The sequence below is a fragment of the Mandrillus leucophaeus genome, unplaced genomic scaffold (assembly GCF_000951045.1).
Source record: "Mandrillus leucophaeus isolate KB7577 unplaced genomic scaffold, Mleu.le_1.0 Scaffold406, whole genome shotgun sequence".
Classification (NCBI taxonomy): Eukaryota; Metazoa; Chordata; class Mammalia; order Primates; family Cercopithecidae; genus Mandrillus; species Mandrillus leucophaeus.
Genome location: NW_012104321.1, coordinates 629,121 through 652,709, shown reverse-complemented (window position 1 = coordinate 652,709; position 23,589 = coordinate 629,121). Strand labels below are relative to the sequence as shown.

Sequence of the window (23,589 nt, the reverse complement as noted above, 5' to 3'; positions counted from 1 at the left end):
CACTGCACTCCAGACTGGGCGACAGAGCGAGACTCCGTCTCAAAATAATAATAATAATAATATCATGATATGAGGACACAAGAAATACTTTCTAGGATACTAGATCAACAACTTGGGAAATACTGCTGTAAGCATGCTACACTGTAATTTTTGTTCTTTTTTTTTTTTTTTCTTATTAGGAATCTTTCCCTGAAATTAACAAAGGACGTTGATCAAGAAGCCAGGTGTTCCCACATCAGCCGAATGCCCAACAGTCCATCTGCGGATTGGCCCCTACAAGGTGTGGAAGAAAATGGAGGCATAGATTCTTTGCCATTCAGACTGATGTTACAGGACTGCACAGCAGTCAAGACGTTATTATTAAAGATGAAGAGAGTTCTTCAAGAGGTAATGGTTTGCTCTAAGATTAATGTCCTTCAGTGCTGGTAGACAATGAAGTCAGAAGACGTGGTGAGACCCTGCTCTGTCAGTGATTAACTGCATGGCATTGTGCAGGGATCGGGTTTCCTCTTGGACCTTAGCTAGTCTCATATGTCAAATGAATGTTTTGAAGTTCTGGTTTATAAGGTACTCTTTAGCCTTAAAATTTTAAGAGCTTACGAAATACTTAAAAAATAATAAATTGATGCCAAGCATCTTCCTATTTGTCAGTTAAGGAGAAATGGATGTCAGCTATAAAGTTATGGTTACATGCTATTATAAAGCTATTGAGAGATCTATTAAATGTATTTCACATCAATGATACTGGGGCTTTGTTTTTATGATACCATAAAAGTAGTTTACTTAGTCGTTTTTGTTCCAATAATAATCAGAATTCAGTAAAGTTGAATTACAGTAAAATTCAATCTGAAGGTTGGAATGATTTTGCCTAAGGAATGCAGCTACCCTCCACACAATCTGGGCCTAGTTAGTGAAACAGTGAGCTAGTCAGGAAAATGTATAATGGGATTCTTTTACGCTTGTGCCCAGAAATCAGCCATTCTTTAGGATTCAAGTTTGCTTTGGTTTGATTTTTATAATTACAACATTTGTTTTATTTGAAGGATTTCTATGAAACATATACACACGATTATTATTGAATCGTGACATGTGAAGTGAGAGTTAATAATTTTAAATTATTTTCCTCAAGTAAGTGTAATTTCAGGGCAACAGCCTGAAATTTGTGTCTTTGTATTACATCCCATTATCTTTAAGTAGATTTACCTTTATTGATTGGAGATATTAATAAAGAATTGAGAAAAATATTATTATTTAGAATTGATAGTCTCTATGTTATAATGATTGCTACCATTTGCTTTTTGAACACTTTCATAATAATGCTAGCAGTTACCACTGGAGGCTAGAACTGAATCAGGAAGAAAGAAGGCAATATAAGATAAATGAATGCCATAGACTATTGGGACTTCCAGTGTGCTCTCATCAGCTGTTATAAACTGTATTAGTCTGTCTTACACTGCTAATAAAGACATACCTGAGGCTATGTAGTTTATAAAGGAAAGACATTTAGTTGACTTACAGTTCCACATGGCTGGGGAGGCCTCACAATCACAGTGGAAGGCGATGAAGGAACAAAGTCACATTTTACATGGCGGCAGGCAACAGAGCTTGTGCCCGGAAACTCTTATTTATAAAACCATCAGATCTCATGAGACTTATTCACTACCATGAGAACTGTATTTGGGGAACCACCCCCACGATTCAGTTAGCTCCACATGGCCCCCCACCTTGACACATGAGGATTATTATGATTAAAGCTGAGACTTGGGTGGGGACACAGTCAAACCATATCGTAAACAAAGACTGAAAGATATCTTCTCTGTGTCCCATACAGGTTGTATCACTAGGGCAACCTTTGTTTCTGCATTTTGTGGATCCTATAATGTGTTGTGCTAGAGTGGTATGCTTATACCTGATTACCCTTAGAATTTCAGAAATTATGTGAGCTGGCGGTTAAGCAAAGGCATCAAATAAATTATATGAACTTATAATTAAATCAATTACTTTTAAAAAGGGTTATCAGTATTCAAAACATATTTTCTATTTATTTTACTATTATCTACACTTGTGAGATGATTTACATCTTTTAGAATCACATGGTGGAAGTACTATATAATTCCTACTGTACAGATTTCCAACATGTAGATTCATTTATGTCATTTTGGTAGCTTGAAATCAGCCATGTGGGAGTATTTATGCCTCAGAAATTGGCAAACACTGCAAATTAAGGCCTCGTATTTTTGGCAAGCCTGTTGTTAAATATTTACTAGCACATTACTATGTGTATAACTATATGATTTCTATACTGACAACATAAATATTTGACTGCAAATGAATAGATAAGTTTGAATTTCTTCAACCTTTGGTTTAACATGCAACCTGATCCTCTTCAAACAAGGCAAACTTAGTAACAGCTATTATATTAAAAGGTACTAATCGCAACTATTCAGCTTTTTACCTCTCTGTTTGGTCTGAATTTTAATAACAAATCAATTCAAGCAAAAGTCAAGTAGAAAGAACTGACAGAAGGTGCAAGAGGCTTTCTTAGAGTACTTAATTTTATGATTTTAAAATATTCAGTGATATTCACTATAAAGTCAATATTCAAAATATATTGAGATGGTTTTTATACTGCCACCTGTTTGTCTTTATTAAGGAGTATTCAAAGAAGCTGAAGAGAATCTGTTTTTAAAGCTGATGTAGAGTGAAAAATACTTAATATATGTTTGTGCAGCCCATTCAGTGAGCAGAGGGTCTTTATTATCAACAGGGAAAAGCAATACTATTGTATGATTAGCATAGACAACAGTTCTACTAAGAAGATATTCAGAATAGATGTCTCTAAAGAAAATTGTTTTTTGAAATGTTCCTTAAGACAGGAAGTTTTAAACTGCAATTCCCATTTTATTACTAAATTTGAGTTTAATATCAATATGCATTTAGATTAACAATATCTTTTTAATGTAAAAAAAATTCATTCCTCTTTTTGAACTGATTTTTTGTGATGTACAATAGTTCAATCTTTGTTCACAGATTATTTTTTAATGGCAGGAGGTCCCTGTTATGTGGTTTCAAGGTAAAATAACTACTTAATTTTTATATGTCATATTAGAATATTCTTTTATTTGAGATATTTGTTACATGAGTATTGCTTTTATATATTTTTTCCCATTGATCTATTTGAAACCTATCACTTAGTAGAAATGCAGTGCATTCATGATATTTTTATACTTTTGCTAAGAAAGGTACACCTTTCTTGTGAGCAAATCAAGTTATCCTTTATTATTTTTGAGGGGACATCTTATACAAATAGCATTTGAAAATATCCAGAGATAGTAATAGTGAGAACACAGAATATTTTTGGCCTAACCTGTTTAAGATTGCTGTAGGGTTGTGGTTAATGACTAGTGGCTAGAAGGATGCCTAGACAGATTTTTAATAGATGACTTCCCTAAAGTTTCTAGAACAGATACAGGGTTGTGGAGTAATAAAAATAATTCCTTGGAAAGTTATACACAACAGGCTAAATAAATATACAGGTTGAGCATCCCTAATCTGAAAATCCTAAATCCAAAATACTCCAAAATGTAAAACTTTTTGAGCACTGATGTGACACCACAAGTGGAAAATTCCACATGTAAGTACTTTAAACAACTTGTTTTATACATGAAATTATTAAGAATATTGTATAAAATTATCTTTGGGCGATGTCTATAAAGTATATATGAAACATAAAGGACTTTCATGTTTAGACTTGGGTCCCATTCCCAAGACATCTTATAAGGTATATGCAAATATTCTAAAGTCTGAAAAAATTCAAAAAACACTTTTGGTCCCAAACCTTTTGGATAAGGGGTACTTGACCTGTACTCTATCTTTCAAGTACTCTTATCTATATAGTCCATATTGGTTATGCCATTTTAATGAATATAAGCATAAATGGTGAGGTCTACTTATAATATTTTAAAGCTACCTATAAAATTTACTTCTTGCAACATTTTTTATGAGCTATCACATGTTTAAAATTATTTTGCAATTTTTATTACTGGCTTAACGACCTTAGATGCTATTAAAATGTTAAATCCCATTAGCTAATTCCAGATTTTTTTAAAGTTATTTTGTCATTAACTGTCATTGCATTACTTATTATTCTACCTACTTTGGGTTTAATAAAAATTTTCATCAAGTAATTCATTTGGCGCTTAGTGATTCTTCCATTTTATGCCATCACCATAACAACATAAACCATATTAATCTAATCCAGGTTTGGGGATTATATGTGATATGCTATTTTATAACATAATATATACTTTCAATAAAATATAATTTTGAAAGTGAATAAAACTGTGAAAGTGAATCTAACAGCATGTTTGTATCTGAATCATCTTGGGTAGGAACCAGAGATGGAGATGAATAATGGCTAGGCATTGCTCTAAATATTCTGCTTCAGTGAACCTGTCTTTGGCCCAAGCATGTGAATGGTGAGGACTTACTAAGTGTCTCTTCCAAGTATACTGGAAAAGCACTGGGTTAGGATATTGTGTTTTAGACTGTTTGTATTAAACATCCTGAAACCTTCCTCTACTTAGGAGATTATTGCTCCTAAATACTTTTCAGATCTGCTTATATCTATCTCTTCTTCCAACTGCTCCTACATCAATGATGGTCCATTTTACTGAAGTTACTTCGTAACGGGTCTTCTTACTTCTAGTCTTCCCACCTATCAAATTAGTTTACTCATTGCTGTCAGACTAAAATGAATATGTGATCAAGTCAGTCTCCTGTAATTTTTTGAATGTTTCCTAATTGCTCTTACAAGTTCTTCTACAGGTTGTATAACAGTCTATATTTCCTCTATCATTGGAGCACTTATGTCTCCTCATTATAATTGCTAATCTTCCTTTTCCCGGTGATACTCTAAGATGCATGAAAATGATCTTGTGAACTTGCATCTTCTTATATCTTCTCAACCTGGAGGGTATTTGCTGTTAAATAAGTGTTTGTTAATAAATAAATGAAAGGAACTAGATTTCATTCTGTTTCCAGGCTACCATTAAAATAACTGTTGACAGAAAACAAATGATAAGCTTGAGTGCTTGATGGAATGAGGATCAAAATAAGTATGTAGAAAATTTCTCTTCATTAAACGAAGTGTACAATATGTTTTTTCTCCAAATATGAAATAAAGACACATCACAAAAATTACTAGATTTAATTTAATCAAGACTCATTTGTTTGCCCAAGTCTATCAATGGTAGATATAATTTCCTGAAGATTTTTGAGACCTTTCTATGCAGTAGATGGCTATAGTGTTCATTAACTGTGTTTTTAAAATTATCTGCTACATCTTCCAGATTAGAAGAAAGGCCTAGTGGTTTAGAGACTGGTTATTTCCATATGTACTCACTCTTTTCACACAGAGATAATTTTGTTTTCACTAAACATCATGGCAATTTCAGAGGAAAAGGACAACTATAAATCATTATAAAACCACAAATTAGCAAATCTAATAAACATAAAATTGTTGGTATAAAGCCATTATTACTTCTTATTGTTTGGCTAAGCTTACCATTTTCCTAATGATGTTCTGTTGACATCCTAGATTTTAATTTTGAAGTGAGCTAAGAATGAATAATCTGAATGGAATATCACACTCTGAATCGTGTCATCCTTTTTTAAAGATTTTTTTTTTAATTAAAATGCTCATTCATATTCCCAGCAACTCCAAACCTCAACTCCTTTATTTTTAGAAAAATGACTGATGTTGGGCCCTTAGAAATTCTATTGTTGTCACTTTATTCTCTAGTATTAGTGGTAAAAGACATGACTATAGCAAGGGAGGAGAACTGCATCATTTTTTTCTTTTTTTCTTAATTTTTTTCACATAATTTTATTAATCTATAAAAGAAAATGTTTAATATCTACGGAGGTGGGTTTTGTTTTAATATTTCCTTTTAGTTTGCTCTACTCTCTATTTATCAAACAAATATATTTTGATATAATGAGCTAAATCTATTCTAACAAAATAGGTAGATAAATAAAAATCAAGGAACTACTTATTTGAAAATTTATGTAATTTACAGGCCCATGTAGTTGATGGAAATATTGGGGCTGTGAAACATTTGGAAAAGACCTGCCATTGATTAAAGAGCTGGGATCTATTTTTCTTTTTCTTTTCTCTACTACCTAATAGTTCAACCATTAATTTCATTTTACCTGAAAGGAATAATAATGAAAAACTTTCAAGGATAATTTTCAATGCAAAATTTTTGGGTTTTTTTTTTCAGTATAATTTGCAATTACATTATAAAATTTAGAGCGTTTTCTACTTCATCATTCGTCACTGTTGGGAATTTTTAAAGGGTTTATTTTTACTACACTTCAGTAAATGATTCAAAGAGCATTAATAAGGATTTTATAACTAAATGACATTTTCCTATCAGCACATCTTGAGACGGAAAGAAAAGTCTATAGGGTGGGAACTTTAGCAATGGATAATTAGAGAAGGAAAAGGCAACAGTGAAGAGTCGTAAAGAAATACCCAAATCAAGCAATTACCATGGAAGTATAGATAGCAATCTAATAATCAGAATTCCTTTATACTTATCATTTCAAAATAACAACACTACAGGTCTTTGCTACCTTCTTTGTATTTATTTATTTATTTTTGCTGACTCAAAAATATGTTTAAGGAAAATTAGAAAAAGAAGTGTCATGAAAACATCAAATGGCAGAAAGTTAGAGTGGCTATAGTAATGTCAAAGTAGATCTAAATATATGACATTTTACCACAGTCAGAGAGCCATACTTACTAATGGTAAAAGTCAGTTCTTTACGAAGACATAACAGTCAAACATATGGATGACTTGTTTCTAGAACTTCTAAATACACAATGCAAAAACTGACAGAACTAAGAAATAAACAAATTAGCAATCACAGTTGAAGAATTTAAAACATTTCTTTCTATAATTGATAAAGCAACTAAATGAAAAACATCAGAAATTTCTAGAAGACTTGAACAATATTATCAATATTTTTAACCCAATTGACATTTATAGAATACTACACTTAATAAAATAATTATATATTATTTTCAAATGTGAGTGGAACATCATCAAGAAAAAGTATATCCTGGGTAACAGAATAAGTCCCATTAAATTTAAAAGGTAGACATCTATAGGGTACATTTTCTTGAGAACAATGGAATGAAACTAGGAATCATAAATAATTAAATAACTATAAAAGCAACAAATATTTGGAAATTAAATTACAAACTTCTATATAACCCATAGACAAATTTAGAAAGCTGAAAGGAAATTTTTTTTTTTTTTTTTGAGACGGAGTCTCGCTCTGCCGCCCAGGCTGGAGTGCAGTGGCCGGATCTCAGCTCACTGCAAGCTCCGCCTCCCGGGTTCACGCCATTCTCCTGCCTCAGCCTCCCGAGTAGCTGGGACTACAGGCGCCCGCCACCCCGCCCGGCTAGTTTTTTGTATTTTTAGTAGAGACGGGGTTTCACCGTGTTAGCCAGGATGGTCTCGATCTCCTGACCTCGTGATCCGCCCGTCTCGGCCTCCCAAAGTGCTGGGATTACAGGCTTGAGCCACCACGCCGGGCCCTGGAAATTTTAAAATGTTCCAATGAGATGATGATAATAATATCACAAATCAAAATGTTCTGGATATCATTAAAACTATGATTACAGGGAAATTTGTAACTTTAAATGCTTATATTTAAATAAAGAGTGCTATAATTCATAACCTAACTTTCTTCCTTGAAATGTTGGTTAATGAATACAAAAAAAAATCGAACAGAAAGAAGTTCTAATATTAAATCGTTTATAGTTCATAATAATTTGTTACACTTCAAAATAGCTAGAAGATTTGTAATGTTCCCAACACAAAGAAAAGATACATGTTTGAGGTGATGTATATACCAATTACCCTGATTTAATCACTCCATATTGTATACATACATTAAGAGATCACATGCACCCAAAAATATGTTCAACTATAAAATATCAATTAAAAAGGAAGCTAATAAAAGTAGGGCAAATTAAATCCAAATGAAGTATGTAGAAACACATAATAAAGAATAAAACCATAAAATTAAAAACAGACAAACAATAAGCCCAAAAAAGTCAATAATAAAATGACAGAATTAACAGTAAATTTATCAGCATTGGAGGATATAAGGTTATCATAAAATTATACATTGCTGTGTAGAAAATTAGCTCTAAAATCTAGTAGATTAAATCCATATTTGTTATCTCAAAGTTTCTATGGTTACGAGTTTGAGAGTAGTTACCTATGGGTTATGGCTGAAGGCATCTCATTAGGTTGCACTCAATATGTCAACCATGGCTGTAGTCATGAATTCTCGGCTGAACTTGAGGATCTACTGCCTAGTTCATTCACTTGCTATGTGGCAAGAGGACTCAGTTCTTCACTGCTGGTACTCAGAGGCCTCAGTTTCTTACCATGTAGCCTTTTCACTGGTCAACATGGCAATTGACTTCCCCCTGACTACACAATCTGAGAGAGAGAAGACAAAATGCACCATATCTTTCGTAACCTAATCTCAGAAGTAATATACCATCCCTTTTGTCAAATTTATTAGTCACAAAGATCAAACTTGATTCAGCATGGAAGAACAATATGAAAAGAATGAATACCAGGAGGTAGAGAACATTGTGGTCCATCTTGGAGGCGGTCTACCAGTCAATGGTATATTCCTCGCATATGCAAAGTACACTCAGCCCCTCCCAAGGCCATTCAAAGTATCATTCAATTACAGCCTCAATTCAAAGTGCAGAATCTCAAAATCTAAAGTATGTATAGCTGTAGATGAGGTTTAAACACAGCAACTCAAGTACAGTTTTCCATTTTAACCTGTAAACTAATACACATGTTAGTAGTTTTTTGGTTAGGATTCAGGGCCTACTGAAAATTCTTGCTTTTCGTTCTGTCCTCTATGTTCTTTGTTCTAACCTCTGGGCAATTCTTTCTTATAAAGGTAGCACATGTTTTGCAGCAGAATAGTTTCTTCATCCTTATTTGTAGGTGTAGACATTAGTATTCAAAGACCTCTTTTCATTTTACTGTTTGTCTCTTAAAGACCAAACTTGGAAAGTGTTTCTGTGAATATAACTCTCTTAAATTCCTTTTAGGGTTGCCTGTAAACCTTATTCGGGAATCACTTCCTTAGACAAAATGCATACCCACAAATCTCTTCAAGATAAGCCCTACTCTAACTTGAAATAGGTGGGGGATAACTCCTTTAGGCTTTTGAAATTTTAATTGTTTGGCTGTGAAGTTCAATGGGCCATACCTTAAAACCTTAAACAAAAGGCACCTTCTGTGTGAGTGAACTTGCTACTCTGCAGCACCACATTTTATCTTTCAGGACAGATCTACATCCATTAAATAAATTTTAAGATAATCAATTTGTTTTAATCTCAAATGATGTGGTTGCTGCACAGGTTTACATGTTTATCAAAACTCATCAAATTACACATTTTGGATAGCAACACATGGAATGTCATTACACACTGTTAAGTGCCACTGCCAATGCTCCCATTTGTGGAATTTTTAGTTTTCCCTTGTGAGACCTGTAAAACAACTATGACCATTTATCATACAGACTAACTTAGTATTGTCAGTTCTTACAAATGATTACAAGTTATTTTCCCTCATTGTTAGAATAATATAGGTTAAAAAACATTTACAAGGTAACATAGTCTTCATATACACATATGGATCCCATTGTATACTCCTTGAAGAAGCCTCTGGTTTAGATAATGGTGTCTCTTAGACTGATAGACTTTTTAATAACATTCTGCCTACATAAATAAGGCCTGACTATGATGCTGTACAACTTGGTATTGAAAAGAGATGAGGAGAGGAGGAAAGTATAATTCCATGACTCTTGCTTTGTAAACAACCCTAATTTTAAACAGTCCTCTTGGAGAGATTAGAGAAGGTGGAGAAAAATTCTTTCCTATCCCCAACCCCATTTCACTCAAAAATTCCACTGGAGGAAGTATATTGTAGTAGTAAAGATTACAACTGTTTTGAATCGTAGAGATCTAGGTGTGAATCTCACTTCTGCCACTGTATAGCTACTGTAAGTTGATTAAGGTTTTCTTAAGTTTCTATTTCATCATATGTAATATTAATAGCTACCTAATAGGGTTACTTGGACAATTAAGCAATAAAATGTGTACAGGACATCACAGTGTGAGTTTGGGGTAGGCAGTCATGAACATGAGCCACTGCAGTGATCTTACTTGTGTGATAATTGCTGACTATGTCAAGCCAGGTGTGAAATATTTGAGATTTCTTAAACACAAATATAACAGTTAAAAAAGAATATATATATTATTTGTATATATACATATATATCAGTAAATGCTTAATAGCATAATGTGTTGTATTCATTGAATCAGTATCAATTAATTTTTAATAAAATTATCAATAATTTTTAATGAAATTAAAATAATTTACCAATAATGTTAAATAAAAGCCATACTAGCTAAAACTGAAAGTAGAAGTATTATTGCCATTTATGCTTTTCTGGGCTTACTCAATTATGGCAGCACATTTGACCTGACACCACTCCACAAAAGTGCTACAACATGTCAATTGAATTTCCTGTTTAGAGTCAACATATACTGTGGTTGTTCCAGGTGAGAATTCAGGGTGACAACCAGAATGATAGAAGTTGAGATAGAAGGGAAGAGATATGTACTGTTTTTTGTTTTGTTTTGTTTTGTTTTGTTTCTTTTAGAAGTTTTCTCAATGGTACTTGCTTGTGAACTGGAATAGAGTGGTGACAGAAAGATAAAAATCAAGCATAACTCTGAAATTTGTCACTTGAGTCACAGGCAGATTATATTGCCATTTTATGAGCCTTGGAAGACTAGGAGAGGAGTCACCTGTGCAAGACAGAAGGAAACAAAAGTTCTATTTTGACCAGGTGAAGGTTGAAATTCTTATTTCAACATGCAAATGTATGTGTCAAGCAGAAATTTGAATTAATGTGTCTGTACATCCAGCAAGATCATGGCTAGAAATGTAGATTGATTATTCATGATTATATGGATTATATTTAAAGTTGTGGAAGAGAGAATTTGTATTTAAAAAAAGAGTAGGATGTGCCAATATTTAATGACTGGAAAATCAAGAGAGTGTCCAGGGAGCTAGGAAGAACACTAAGAGCATAGTGTCTTTCAAAAAGCTAAGAGAAAATATTGCTTCAAGAAGGTCAACTTGGGGAGGTGCTGAAAAGTAAGTAGGATAAGAAAAGATAAGCAATCACGTTGGCAATCCTTTGAAGTTAATTCCAAAAGCATAGTAATAGGCTTTAGGAAATTCAGCTTATGAAACAACCTATTCTAAATGTTAATTTGGATAGTCAAAACCTAGAAGGGAAATAGCCATTTCCATCTAGTGTTCAGTTGTTAAATTATTTGTTAATTCCTTTATGTCATGGTTCTATGAATGTGAAAGACATGAAAATTAATAATAGATGTCCTGAGTTTTAAAAATAGCTTTTAAAGTAAGACATATCTTAGTTTTGTAAGGACACTATAGATTTTATTAGGTTAATCAAGAATGATAAACAAAAAAAACTTTTTTTATAGAGTACTCTCCATGTTGAGCTATCATCTTTCTTGTAAGAAGTATTATTTATATTACTTAAAGTTATTACTTAATAATGTGGAATAAATCTAGCATAGTGATCACAAGATACAAGTATGATATGATTAGGCTTTGTGTCTCCACCCAAATCTCGTCTTGAATTGTAATCCCCATTATCCCCATAATCCCCAGGTGTCAAGGGAGAGACTATGTGGAGGTAATTGAATCATGGGGATGATTTCTCCCATGCTGTCCTTGTGATAGTGAGTGAGTTCTCATGAGATGTGATGGTTTAATAAGGGACTCTTCCCCCTTCACTCCGCACTTCTCCTTCCTACTACCTTGTGAAAAAGGTGCCTTGCTTCCTTTCATCTTCCACCATGACTGTAAGTTTCCTGAGGCCTCCCCAGTCATGCTGAACTATGAGTCAAATATCTTTCTTTTTTAAATTACCCAGTCCTGGGCAGTTCTTTATAGCCGCAGGAAAACAGACTTATGCAATGTACTAGAACAAACTGTTCAGATTTGAATGTCAGCTGTCACAATTACTGCGTGCATATGATTTTGGGAAGGGTGCCTAATCTCTCCATGGCAATCTGGTCTCTTCCAAAAGTGTAATGATGCATGTTCAAAACTACTAGATAATTTTAAGTTTTCCCCAGTGTTTTTGTCACATTACTCTCCCAGTGAGGTATAGTATATTAATCTAAATGAATATTTTATGTTAATTGTATTCTTTTGCCCACAAAAAATATTTTGAGCAAAAAAATCAAGTCACAGGTAAATCCTCCTACAGAACATGGAGTTAAAAATATGCAAACTTAAATAATGTATTGTTAAATAATAGATATGTATATAGTAAGACCATAAGAAAAAAATATTTAAAGAGTAAGGAGATGCTAAACACCATATTCAGGATAAGATTATCTGTTAGAGGTAGTGGGGGAAGGCATGTGCAGTTAAGAAGGGGCATACAGAGAGGTCTTTGTAGGTATTATTATTCACAGTATATTTTCTTAAAATTTTTCAAAATCATTATGTATATATATTTTCTTATATATGTGAAATCTTATATTAAAAAACTCACTTTCCAAGTATATGTAATCCGAGTGGCTCCCTGTCCAACAACATTACTCCCCAAAACCCTTTTTCCTGTGGATCTCTATTCCTGTAAAAATGGCAGAAATATTTTGCCTACTCCTATGCTGTCAATGTACCTTCTGATATTTATATGATGTCAAAATACAAATGGAGCAGGATCAAGGTGAACAAATGTATACCCATACACCAGAGATTTCTTTTCTGGTATGTGTACTTATATTATCTACTAGCCATGCATAATATTTGATTGCTTATAAGAAAACAAACTGCAACCCACAGTTTTAACAATAATGCCACCTTCATTGTACCTAACTGGTGTGGTAATCTGTTTGTGTTATAATCATATTCAATAATTAATCAAATAACCACTAATGTGGTTTTATTATGCATGTCTAACTTTCAGTTTTCTTCATGAATCCAGCATTAATGTTTCACTTGTAAAACAACTCACATACTTTTGTGTGATTCGATGGGCTAAATCTGACATTAAGTAAATTTCAAGCTGCAACATAACAGGTATACAGCAGATGGCACCCTACAGAATCTCCAAGGAATACTTGAATTAGCAGTGCTTCTGATGGGTTTTGGAAAAAGGGAGTGAGCAGAGAATCGCTTAAGCAAAGTGGAAAAGCTGTAATTGTGTTCCTCTGAGACACATTTTTACTGAAATTATGTCTTGTTTTTGTTTGAAAATCAGAATCAAAGGCATATTTAACTACAGTTAAAATAGCTGTTTTTAATGAGTCTATCAAATATGATGTTACAAGTTTAGATAACATAATGCAATTTCTTAAAAGTAATATGAAACTAATAATAATCACATGTTTACAGAAGAGCAAAAGTATTTCAGAATCTAGTAACCCATTTAGCTGGAATTCACCTATTCCTTAACTGTATCATTTTAACCTTGATAAAAACGAAAACTTGTGGAAATTGATTGACTTTATTTTAGTTTAAATTTACCAGTAGATAGACAGACATTTACTATTTCAAATATTGTCATTTTAAATACATTATTTTCTGGAAAGGCACAGTGGCTCATGCCTGTAATCCCAGCACTTCAGAAAGCCTAGGCGGGAGGATTGCTTGATCTCAGGAGTTCGAGACAAGCGTGGGCAACACAGCAATCTCATCTTTACTTAAAAAAAAATGTTAGGTGGGTGTAGAGGCACACACTTGTAGTCTCAGCTACACTTGTAATCCCAGCTACTCTGGAGGCTGAGATGGAAGGATGGCTTGAACCCAGGAGTCTGAGGCTCCAATAAGGTGTGATTGTGCCATTGCACCCCAGCTTGCGCAACAGAGCAAGACCCTGTCTCAAAAATAAATAAATATATACATACATGCATTGTTTTCTGTTTTTTCTTTTTCTTTTTTTTTTTTTTTTAAGTAAAAGTGGTCAAGATATATAGAGGAGTAGCTATTGATAAAATAGAAATGAGTCAATTTATATTTAAGATAAATACGTGTGAACATGAATAGACCCATTTGTTTTGTTATCTTTGATTAAATGAACTTCTGGGCAGACTATGAAGAAGTGGAGAGTTTAAAGAAATAATGATTTCTTATAAAATGTTCACTTCACTTCTCTTGAAAACATATGAATATTGTTTTGTTATCCATGATCTACATTAGGAGTCCGCAAACTTTTTCTGTCCAGGCTAGTTAGTAAATATTTTAGATTTTCTGACTGTATATTTTCTGTATTTCAACTCCTTCACAAAGTTGTTGTCGTGTGAAAGTAGCTACATTCCATAAATGAATGTGTGTTGCTGGTTCACATAACACTTTGTTTAAGGAAACAGGCAGCTGTCCAGATTCAGGATTTGTCCTGGGCCTGTCATCCTATACTACTTCAAAGAGAGGAGATTAAACTATCATGGGAAGCATTGGGTCTGTGCCATTAGTTTTAGGACAGCATTAGTTTTAGGAGCAAGAATATACAGTCTAAATCTTACTCCATTACTAGTTAAATGTTATTAGGCAGATTGTTTAAATTCTGTGCCTCAGTAGGATGGGGATAACATTTATATATCACTTAGGTTTGTAGAGAATATTAAATGTGTTAATATACTTCAAATGCATGGAACAGTGTTGGACACATAGCAAATCCTCAATATGTATTAGATATTATTTTATGATTTTTACAAATTCTGAGGGCCACTAGTGAAACAGAGACTGGATTTGCCATTAGACAAGCCTGAATTAAAATCTTAGATCTACAAAAATTTAACAATGTAATTTTATTCAGTTTTATTTAATTTCTTTAATGGTCATAGTTTTTTGGGGGCATAAGAAGGGGATTAAAAAATCATATAAATATTATTGTAAAGGTTAGATTTAATTTGTGTCTGGCAATGGAAGGATCTAAATAAATGTTAGTTCTCTTTCCCCCTTAAAAAGTTTTTTTTAACTGTAGTATTAAGTCTAAATGTGTTGCCTATGTTGGGTTTTGATTGCTGGCTTGATAGTATATTTATGATTATAGTTTCCTCTAAAACTGGTCCTTGATTTTAGTATCCTGTTTCTTTCCTGTGCCAGAGCTGAAGTTTGGGCCTTGAGCCTCACGTTTGTTGCAGAGATTCTTTTGCTAGTTCACAGGATTTCTAAACACAGGTTTAATATACCTTATCCAAAACACTTAGGATCAGAAGTATTTCAGATTTCAGAGTTTTTGGATTTTGGAATATTTGCATATATGTAATGAGATATATAGGGAATGAGACACAAGTCTAAACACCAAATTCACTTGTCTTTCATATACATCCTAAGCACACAGCCTCACAATAATTTTATACAATATTTTTAATAGTTTTGTGCATGAAGTAAACTTGTGTTATGTGTTTATGTGTGGAATTTTTCACTTGTGGCACCGTGTTGGCACTCAAAAAGTTTTAGATTTTAGAGAATTTTTGATTTTTGGGTTAGGGATGCCCAATCTGTACTTCTCTTTAAATTAAATTTAATTTAATTTAATTTTACATTCCAGGATATATGTGCAGGACATGCAGGTTTGTTACATAGATAAAAGTGTGCCATGGTGGGTTGCTGCACCTATAGACTTATCACCTAGGTATTAAGCCCTGCATGCATTGGCTAATTATCCTGATGCTCTCCCTCCCCGACCCCCAACGGGCCCCAGTGTGTGTTGTTCCCCTCCCTGTGTCCATGCGTTCTCATTGTTCAGCTCCCACGTATAAGCAAGAACATGTAGTGTTTGGTTTTCTGTGCCTGTATAAGTTTGCTGAGGATAATGGCTTCCAGCTCCATCTACGTCCCTTCTGAGGACATGATCTCAGCCAGGCATGGTGGCTCACGCCTGTAATCCCAGAACTTTGGGAGGCTGAGGCAGGTGGATCCCCTGAGGTCAAGAGTTCAAGACCAGCCTGACCAATATGATGAAACCCCATCTCTACTAAAAATACAAAAATTAGCTGGATGTGATGGCATGCACCTGTAATCCCAGCTTCTTGGGAGGCTAAGACAGGAGAATCGCTTGAACTGGGAGGTGAGGTTGCAGTGAGCCAAGATCATGCCATTGAACTCCAGCCTGGGCAACACAAGTGAAACTCCGTCTAAAAATCAAAAAAAAAAAAAAAAAAAAAGACAGGATCTCATCCTTTTGCTGCATAGTATTCCATTCAACCTGTACTTCTTATCCGCTTTTCTAAGTCTCTGATCAAGTTACCTGGTTTTATAGCAAATTTTGGATAGAATATCAGCAAATTATAAGTATGTCCAAATAGATACCTACATTTACCTAGGTTTGAAAATCTTTCCAAAATTGTGTTTTGTTTTTAAGAAATACTCAAAAATGTTTGCTGAAACAGAGATATGTTGTAAGTGCTTTTCTTGCAAGGAATTCTGTGTTATAGTAATGATATTAGTAGCTTCTATTTGAAGCCAAACAATTTTAATTCATCTATATCTTCTTCTAAACAATTTCCCTTATATCTGTACTTATAGTCTTCAAGGTAACATTTTATCTAGATATATAGGGATTTACCATTTACAACTTAAAACGTTATTTTAATTGTGTATTCTCAGATGGAACAATCCTAATTTGCTGTTGTTTAAATTGTATTATTTATTTCTTATTTAGGGCTTTGGAAAGGCTCACAATCATCATATTTTTGTTTTATTTAACTCTTGGATTATGGTTTTGACACATGGTCATAAAAACATGCTTTGATAAGGTGTGATCTAATTTAGTAACTACTGAAATTCTATGTCCCAATATGCCCTTACTGCTTTTGAAAAGTAAGGCTGTTTTGAACCTAAAGCCAATTTTCTAATACTGGAAGGCTCGTTTGCTCCATATTATTGAGAAACATATCTATTTTATTTAAGTACTTTAGAAATATCCTTTCTAGGGCTGTGTCAAATTTAAATACCACTGAAAAGATAATTGAAAACTCTAAATAATCTTGAATTGTTTCTTCTGGACATTTCTCTTTACTTAGTTAATATCCAAGACTATGTATCTTACTGACAAATTGCTTAATATCTATCAAAGTTATATTTCTTTTCTCTAGAAATCCTCAGAAGAGGACACAATTTTTTTTTTTTTTTTTTTTTTGGTAATGAATTATGGTAAAAGAGCAGTAAATATTGCCATGGATACATATAATTCTCTGGACTACAGGCTAAAAAACTGCTGGCATTGATTTTGGGGAAAAAAAATCAGCAGATAATATCTAAATCTCTGTGCATACAGAAAAAATAGGAATTTTGGGGGGAAAATAATCATACTATATAGTACTTTGTGTTTGGATTTGAGATTATTATAATAGTAGATAATGAAAGTGATACCGGGATGCCTGATGTGTGTGTATGTGTGTGTGCAGGAAGATATATGTGTGCAGGTACAAAAGTGCCTATATATTCATTGAGATTGTTGAGTGTGTGCATTTGTATACACTGGAGTTTGGGAGGTAGAGTTGGAAGGGCTCTTAAAAATAAACCTAAAAAGCAAACACCTTAAATGCATAGATGACATCTATTGCTTCCTCTCTGTCAGGTTGGATTTGGCCCCATTTAAATTTCTACCAAACCTTGCAAAAAAAAAAAAAAAAAAAACAGGATGCTTAAACCAGGAAGTATGTCTGCATTCAAACATTGTTCTGAGCCATTTCTTGATATCCTTATTGTCAGGTCTGTCCTGCTTTTCTTCACTATGTTCACTGAACTTACTATTTCTGCCTACTTTTAGGCTCTGACTTTGATCTTTCCTGTGTGTGAATTTAAATTCTCCCTCTCAGCAGTAAAGCAATGCATAGATTACTTTTAATGACCCAACCTTTCCTTTCATTTGCATTATTAGCCCTTTGATATTCTGTATCTTTTTACTTTCCTAGGGTAGTAGAAGTCTTGGCTTGTTTTGCCAGACAGAGCAAAAGTGGCCTGGGATCCACCTAAATCTCATAAAATATTTCCTTACACAAGATGCAAAATTGTTTAGTAGTCTCTACCAATACCTGCACCCCCCCCCACTCCCTCCCGCCCCCCAACACGCATCCTTTTCATTTTAAATGATAGTCCAGGATAAATGGTGTGTTTCCATCAGCACTTCAGATAGCCATGTTCTTTCAGCTCATTATGTGCCCGCCCAAATTGAATTTCTGTCCCTACCATGATAAGCAAGCATTTAGGTTTAATTGAGAATTCTCCTTATCTTATTATAATGAGAATTAATTTTTTAACACCACCAGTTCTGTAACCATTCATGGTAGTTTAACTGCTATTTTCTGATTATCAACTTTTGTGAGACTTTTACCATGTGCAGAATGAGCCAGGTTGGCAACTGCCACAAGCACTGTGACATTGTTCCTTTATAATTTTTGAGAGTAAGACATGGACAGAGTAAATTGTGTTTAAGAAGGGTTTTTTTGTTGTTGTTGTTGCTTCTCAGGTAGATACACATGAACACGTTAACCACTTTTACAGGGCTTTCTAGATGTCAAAAAGCTATTGGTCAATTTAGCAACTGTTAGTATTTTCAAACTTCTTAGAAATGTTCTTTATACTCTGCCATGAAAATTAAAAAGTAAAACAAGAAATTTGAATGATCATAGGTTTTCTCCCCAAAAGCATGCTATGTATTTGTAAGGTAAGTGAAGTGAATGAAATAGGATGAATATTCAGTGATTTTAAAAATTGTGAAAAATGAAAACCATTTTTGACAATTAAAAAAAATAGTAGTGTATTCTCCACTTTATACAAAACATATACTTTAAAATAACATGGATTGTAGAGTGGGGTGTAGGAGAACAAAAAGTAAATTCCAAAAATAGTTTATTTTACATTTGTTTAGGATAAGTTTAAATGGACTTAAGTCATTTTGTCCTAAGCGTTTAGGAAGTGAAGGCATTTCAAGATAGTAAGAAATCCAGATGAAAATGAAACTAATCAATCCATAAGTAATGACAACTGGTATTTGGCTTATAAGTTACGTTAAAAACAGCAACAACAAAAAATGTTCATGCCTGTGCTTAGAATCTCAATGGGGAGAAACAGGCAGAGTAAAACATGTTTAAAATAACATAACTTATACAATATTTTAATTGTGACTCAATTTCTTAAGGGAACATTTTTTTCATCCACTATCTCTTTGAGCTTTATGTTTACCTTTTAGGTTCAATATTAGAGTATTAGGTGCAATTATTTTATAGGCTCCTTACCATAATTATAGAATTCAGTTTAGACATAGACTAACAGTTTTTTGTTCAGTTTATCAACAAATTTTCATTTTATGTCAGACTCTGAGTCTACAAAAAGGAAAGATAAAATGAGAGGAATAAAGTAAAAAATGAAAAAAAGAAAGAAAGATAAAGAAAGGAAGGAAGGAAGGAAAGAAGGAAGGAAGGAAGGAAGGAAGAGGAATGAAGGACAGACTTGCCTTCAAGAAAGAAGTATACAAGTTCCTGGTGTTCAAAAAATTAAGTCATACTTAAAGCCTGAAATTTCTGTGGGTATAGGACATCCTATAAGAGAGAGATTCTAAGAAAGCCAGCTGTTATGGAATGAGTTGTATGTCCCCAAAATTAATACATTAAAGCCCTAACCTCCAATGTGACTATATTTGCAGATAAGGTCTTTAACTAAGGTTATATGAGGTTATAAGAGTAGGGCCCTAATTCGATATGACTGTTGTCTTTATAAGAAGAGAAAGAAACAGTAAAAGCCAAGTGAGGACAGAGAGAGAACACACCATCTGCAAGCCAAGAAGAGAGACTGTAGGAGAAACCAAACCTGTCGACGTCTTGATCTTGGACTTCTAGCTCCAGGACTTTGAAAAAATAAATTTCTGTTCTTTTAGCCACCCAATCTGTGGTATTTTGTCATGGCAGCCCCAGAAAAGTAATATACCTGCCAATATCCCAAATACAGTAGAAAGAACAAAACCAAGATCAGATTTTATGTGGAGAACCTTAGGACTTTGTCTGTTGTACTAATATAGGGAAGACAACCAAGAGAGTAACACGGTTTTATAATATTAGTGAAAGAGCGGAAGTTAGCTACTTTTCTTACACATTCATCTATGTGCATGACGATAAGGCTTGACGGCTTTGCACTGATAAGAAAACAGCGGCAATGCTCCTTGAATGGTTTCACTATTAAAATGGCCAAGGGGTTAAATGAATTTTATGCTAATTTTTCATACAGAAGCATGTTGTGAAAATGGCAATCCTGTTCAGAAATTAATCTGTGGGTTAATATGCAGTATATATTAGAATAAAGTTTATTGGGAGAAATGAAGATCAATTTTGATGCAGGTTTGAGGTAGTAAGAATATGGAGTGTGGCAGTGGCAATGGGAAGCAAAGAAGAGAGAGGGTGAAGACTGTATAAAAATTGGAAATGAAGAGATTAATTACTGTTATAAACAGTACGCTTGTGCCTCTCAATATTCACATGTTGAAAGACTAACCTTCCATGTGACTATGTTTAGAGACAGGGCTTGTGAGGATGTAATAAAGGTTAAATGAGGTCACAATGGCAGGGCCCTGAATCAGTAGGGTGGGTGCACTTATAAGAAGAGAAAGAGACACTGAAGTTTTATGTCTCTACCATGTGAGGACACAGTGAGAAGGCAGCTATTTGCAAGCCAGGAAGAGAGCCATCACCAAGAACTGAATCTGCCAGCCCCTTCATCTTGGATTTCCCAGCCTCCAAAACTGTGAGAAATATATATCTGTTGTTTAAGCCATCAGTTTATAGTATTTTGTTATAGCAGCCCAAACAGATTAAGACAAAGTGGTTGGGTACTTTGAAACTAGTATTTTAACTAACGCACTCTGAGCTTTAGAAATCATATTTATAATAACTATAATACATGTTCAAAAGAAGTATAATTTGGTGAAAATAAAGGGTCAAGAGGCTGGGTGTGGTGACTCACGCTTGTAATCCCAGGCCTTTGGGAGGCAGAGGTGGGTGGATCACGAGGTCAGGAGTTCGAGACCAGCCTGGCTAAAATGGTGAACCCCCATCTCTACTAAACAAAAATTAGCCTGTAATCCCAGCACTTTGGGAGGACAAGATGGGCGGATCACGAGGTCAGGAGTTTAAGACCAGCTTGGCCAACATAGTGAAACCCCATCTCTACTAAAAATATAAAAAATTAGCTGAGCATGGTGGCACTTACCTGTAATCCCAGCTACTAGGGAGGCTGAAGCAGGAGAATTGTTTGAACCCAAGAGGGAGAGGTTGTAGTGAGCCAAGACTGCGCCAATGCAGTCCACCCTGGGCGACAGAGCAAGACTCCGTCTCGGAAAAAAAAAGAAAGGAAAAGAAAAGAAAGGGTCATGAAAGTGAAAACGAGAAAGAATTATTTTTGAGAAAAAATGAAGAAGGTTGCCATATTTTCTGTAGATATAAGAATAATATAAAAAAGAAAGAGCTTGTTGGATTCAATTGCAAATGAAGTTCTTAATTAAGAAAAGGAGCATGTTAAGATAGTGACAGGCTAGGTTGGACACCAGATTTCTAAAGACTTTGGATAAAACTTATGGTGAAACAAGGAATGTGATGAATAGAAACAAGTCATTCTGAAACAACCTGGTTGTTCAATAAAAGAAAGGAAGATAATCAGTGAATGAAAGGGAATACCACATCAGGTCCAACCTCTTCAACAGCTAGTATCTACTCTTTAATATGTTACCCCACTTTGCACTCAGCATGCTTATAAATAGTGCTTCTTGGTATCAATTTTCCCTTTCCCTAAATATCTACATATTATTTATGCCATCATTTTACTGAATACCAATAATTAAAACCAAGGCTCTACTTTAACACAGTTTTATGCTAAGCCAATGTGTCACTAATTCCCTTTCTTTCTGTAAAATCTTTTCTTCCTACCTCATCTTTTGTCCCTCATTTCTATAACCAATGCTCTAGTCTACAATTGTTTTAAATATGTGAAATCTTGTATTAGTCTCATACCTAAGAAGCAGTATTGCAAAATGTTTAAGAACATAAACTATGAAGTCGAACTAACTTTGGATAGAATCTTGTCTCTGATATTTGCATGCTAAAGTGCCTTTGGGGAAGTTATTTAATGTCTTCAATTCTGTTTCTTCATTTGTAGAATAAAGACTTGAATAATAGTAGACAGGAAAGGATAATTACTACAGAGAGAGAGAGAGAGAGAGAAAGAGAATTTTTTTCCTTTCTCTTCATTAATCCACTCATACCTATTTCATCATGTTATTTTCTCAAAAAAATTTAGCAGATTTCTATTTCACAGAAAATAAAGCCAAATTCATTCTTTATTCTACTATAAAGACACATGCACACATGTTTATTGTGGAACTATTCACAATAGCAAAGACTTGGAATCAACCCAAATGTTCATCAGTGATAGACTGGATAAAGAAAATGTGGCACATATACACCATTGAATACTGTGCAGCCATGAAAAAGGGTAAGTTCATGTCCTTTGCAGGGATATGGATGAAGTTGGAAACCATCATTCTCAGCAAACTAACACAAGAACAGAAAACCAAACACCACATGTTCTCACTCATAAGTAGGAGTTGAACAATGAGAACACATGGACACAGGGATGGGAACATCACACACCGGGATTTGTCAGGTGGTGGGGGATAGGGGAGAGATAGCATTAGGAGAAATATCTAATGTAGGTGACAGGTCGATTAGTGAAGCAAACCACCATGGCATGTGTATACCTATGTAACAAAACTGCACGTTCTCCACATGTATCCTAGAACTTAAAGTATAATTTAAAAACAAAACAAAACAAAACAAAACAGTTTGTAAAGCAAATAACTTGGAAGACAGAGATACCATTCCCCCTCTAGGACAGAGAGCAAATTTGAAAGCTAATGTCTACTTCTAGGACAAATTTTGGCAGGTTTGCTAGCAACACATTTAAAAGATTGTTGTTCCTAAGCTTGAGGTTATTTAGCTGTGACACAAACACAATGTGTGTGTTCTTCCACCTGGATTGCTTCATATAGTGTCCATTAAACTTGGGGGATGAGAAATAGCATGGGCAACCGGAACCAATGAAAAGATTAAGTTCCTGCTTACCTGCTATATCCTGAATAATAAATTCCCTTTATGTTTGACCCAGAAAGTCTCAAGTGTTCTGCTAGCATTTATGAAATTGGAGCATGCTAATTGATTTACAGTTATTGAGTAAAATCTCAGACCCCTCATAGTTCTTTTCAACTTTAATATGCAAAATTTTTTCCTGTAGCAATTTAATTTATAAATAAATTTTAAAATTGTAGGTGTATAAACAAATTTACTTCTTAAATATTTAAATGTAACAAATTCAAAACATTTAGAAGTATAATTTTCATATTTCAGGATAATTAAATATGCAGTAA

At 34.0% G+C, this 23,589-nt stretch overlaps 1 protein-coding gene across 2 annotated transcripts in view; it reads left to right on the top strand.

Annotated features, from left to right (window-relative positions):
* The window catches only part of CCSER1 (coiled-coil serine-rich protein 1), a 721,948-nt gene that overhangs the window by 415,702 nt on the left and 282,657 nt on the right, over positions 1 to 23,589 (top strand). For both annotated transcript variants that reach the window (XM_011992176.1, XM_011992177.1), the window contains exon 6: positions 180 to 387. In XM_011992176.1, the coding sequence (XP_011847566.1) occupies positions 180 to 387 (208 nt within the window). The remainder of the gene's footprint in view (positions 1 to 179; positions 388 to 23,589) is intronic.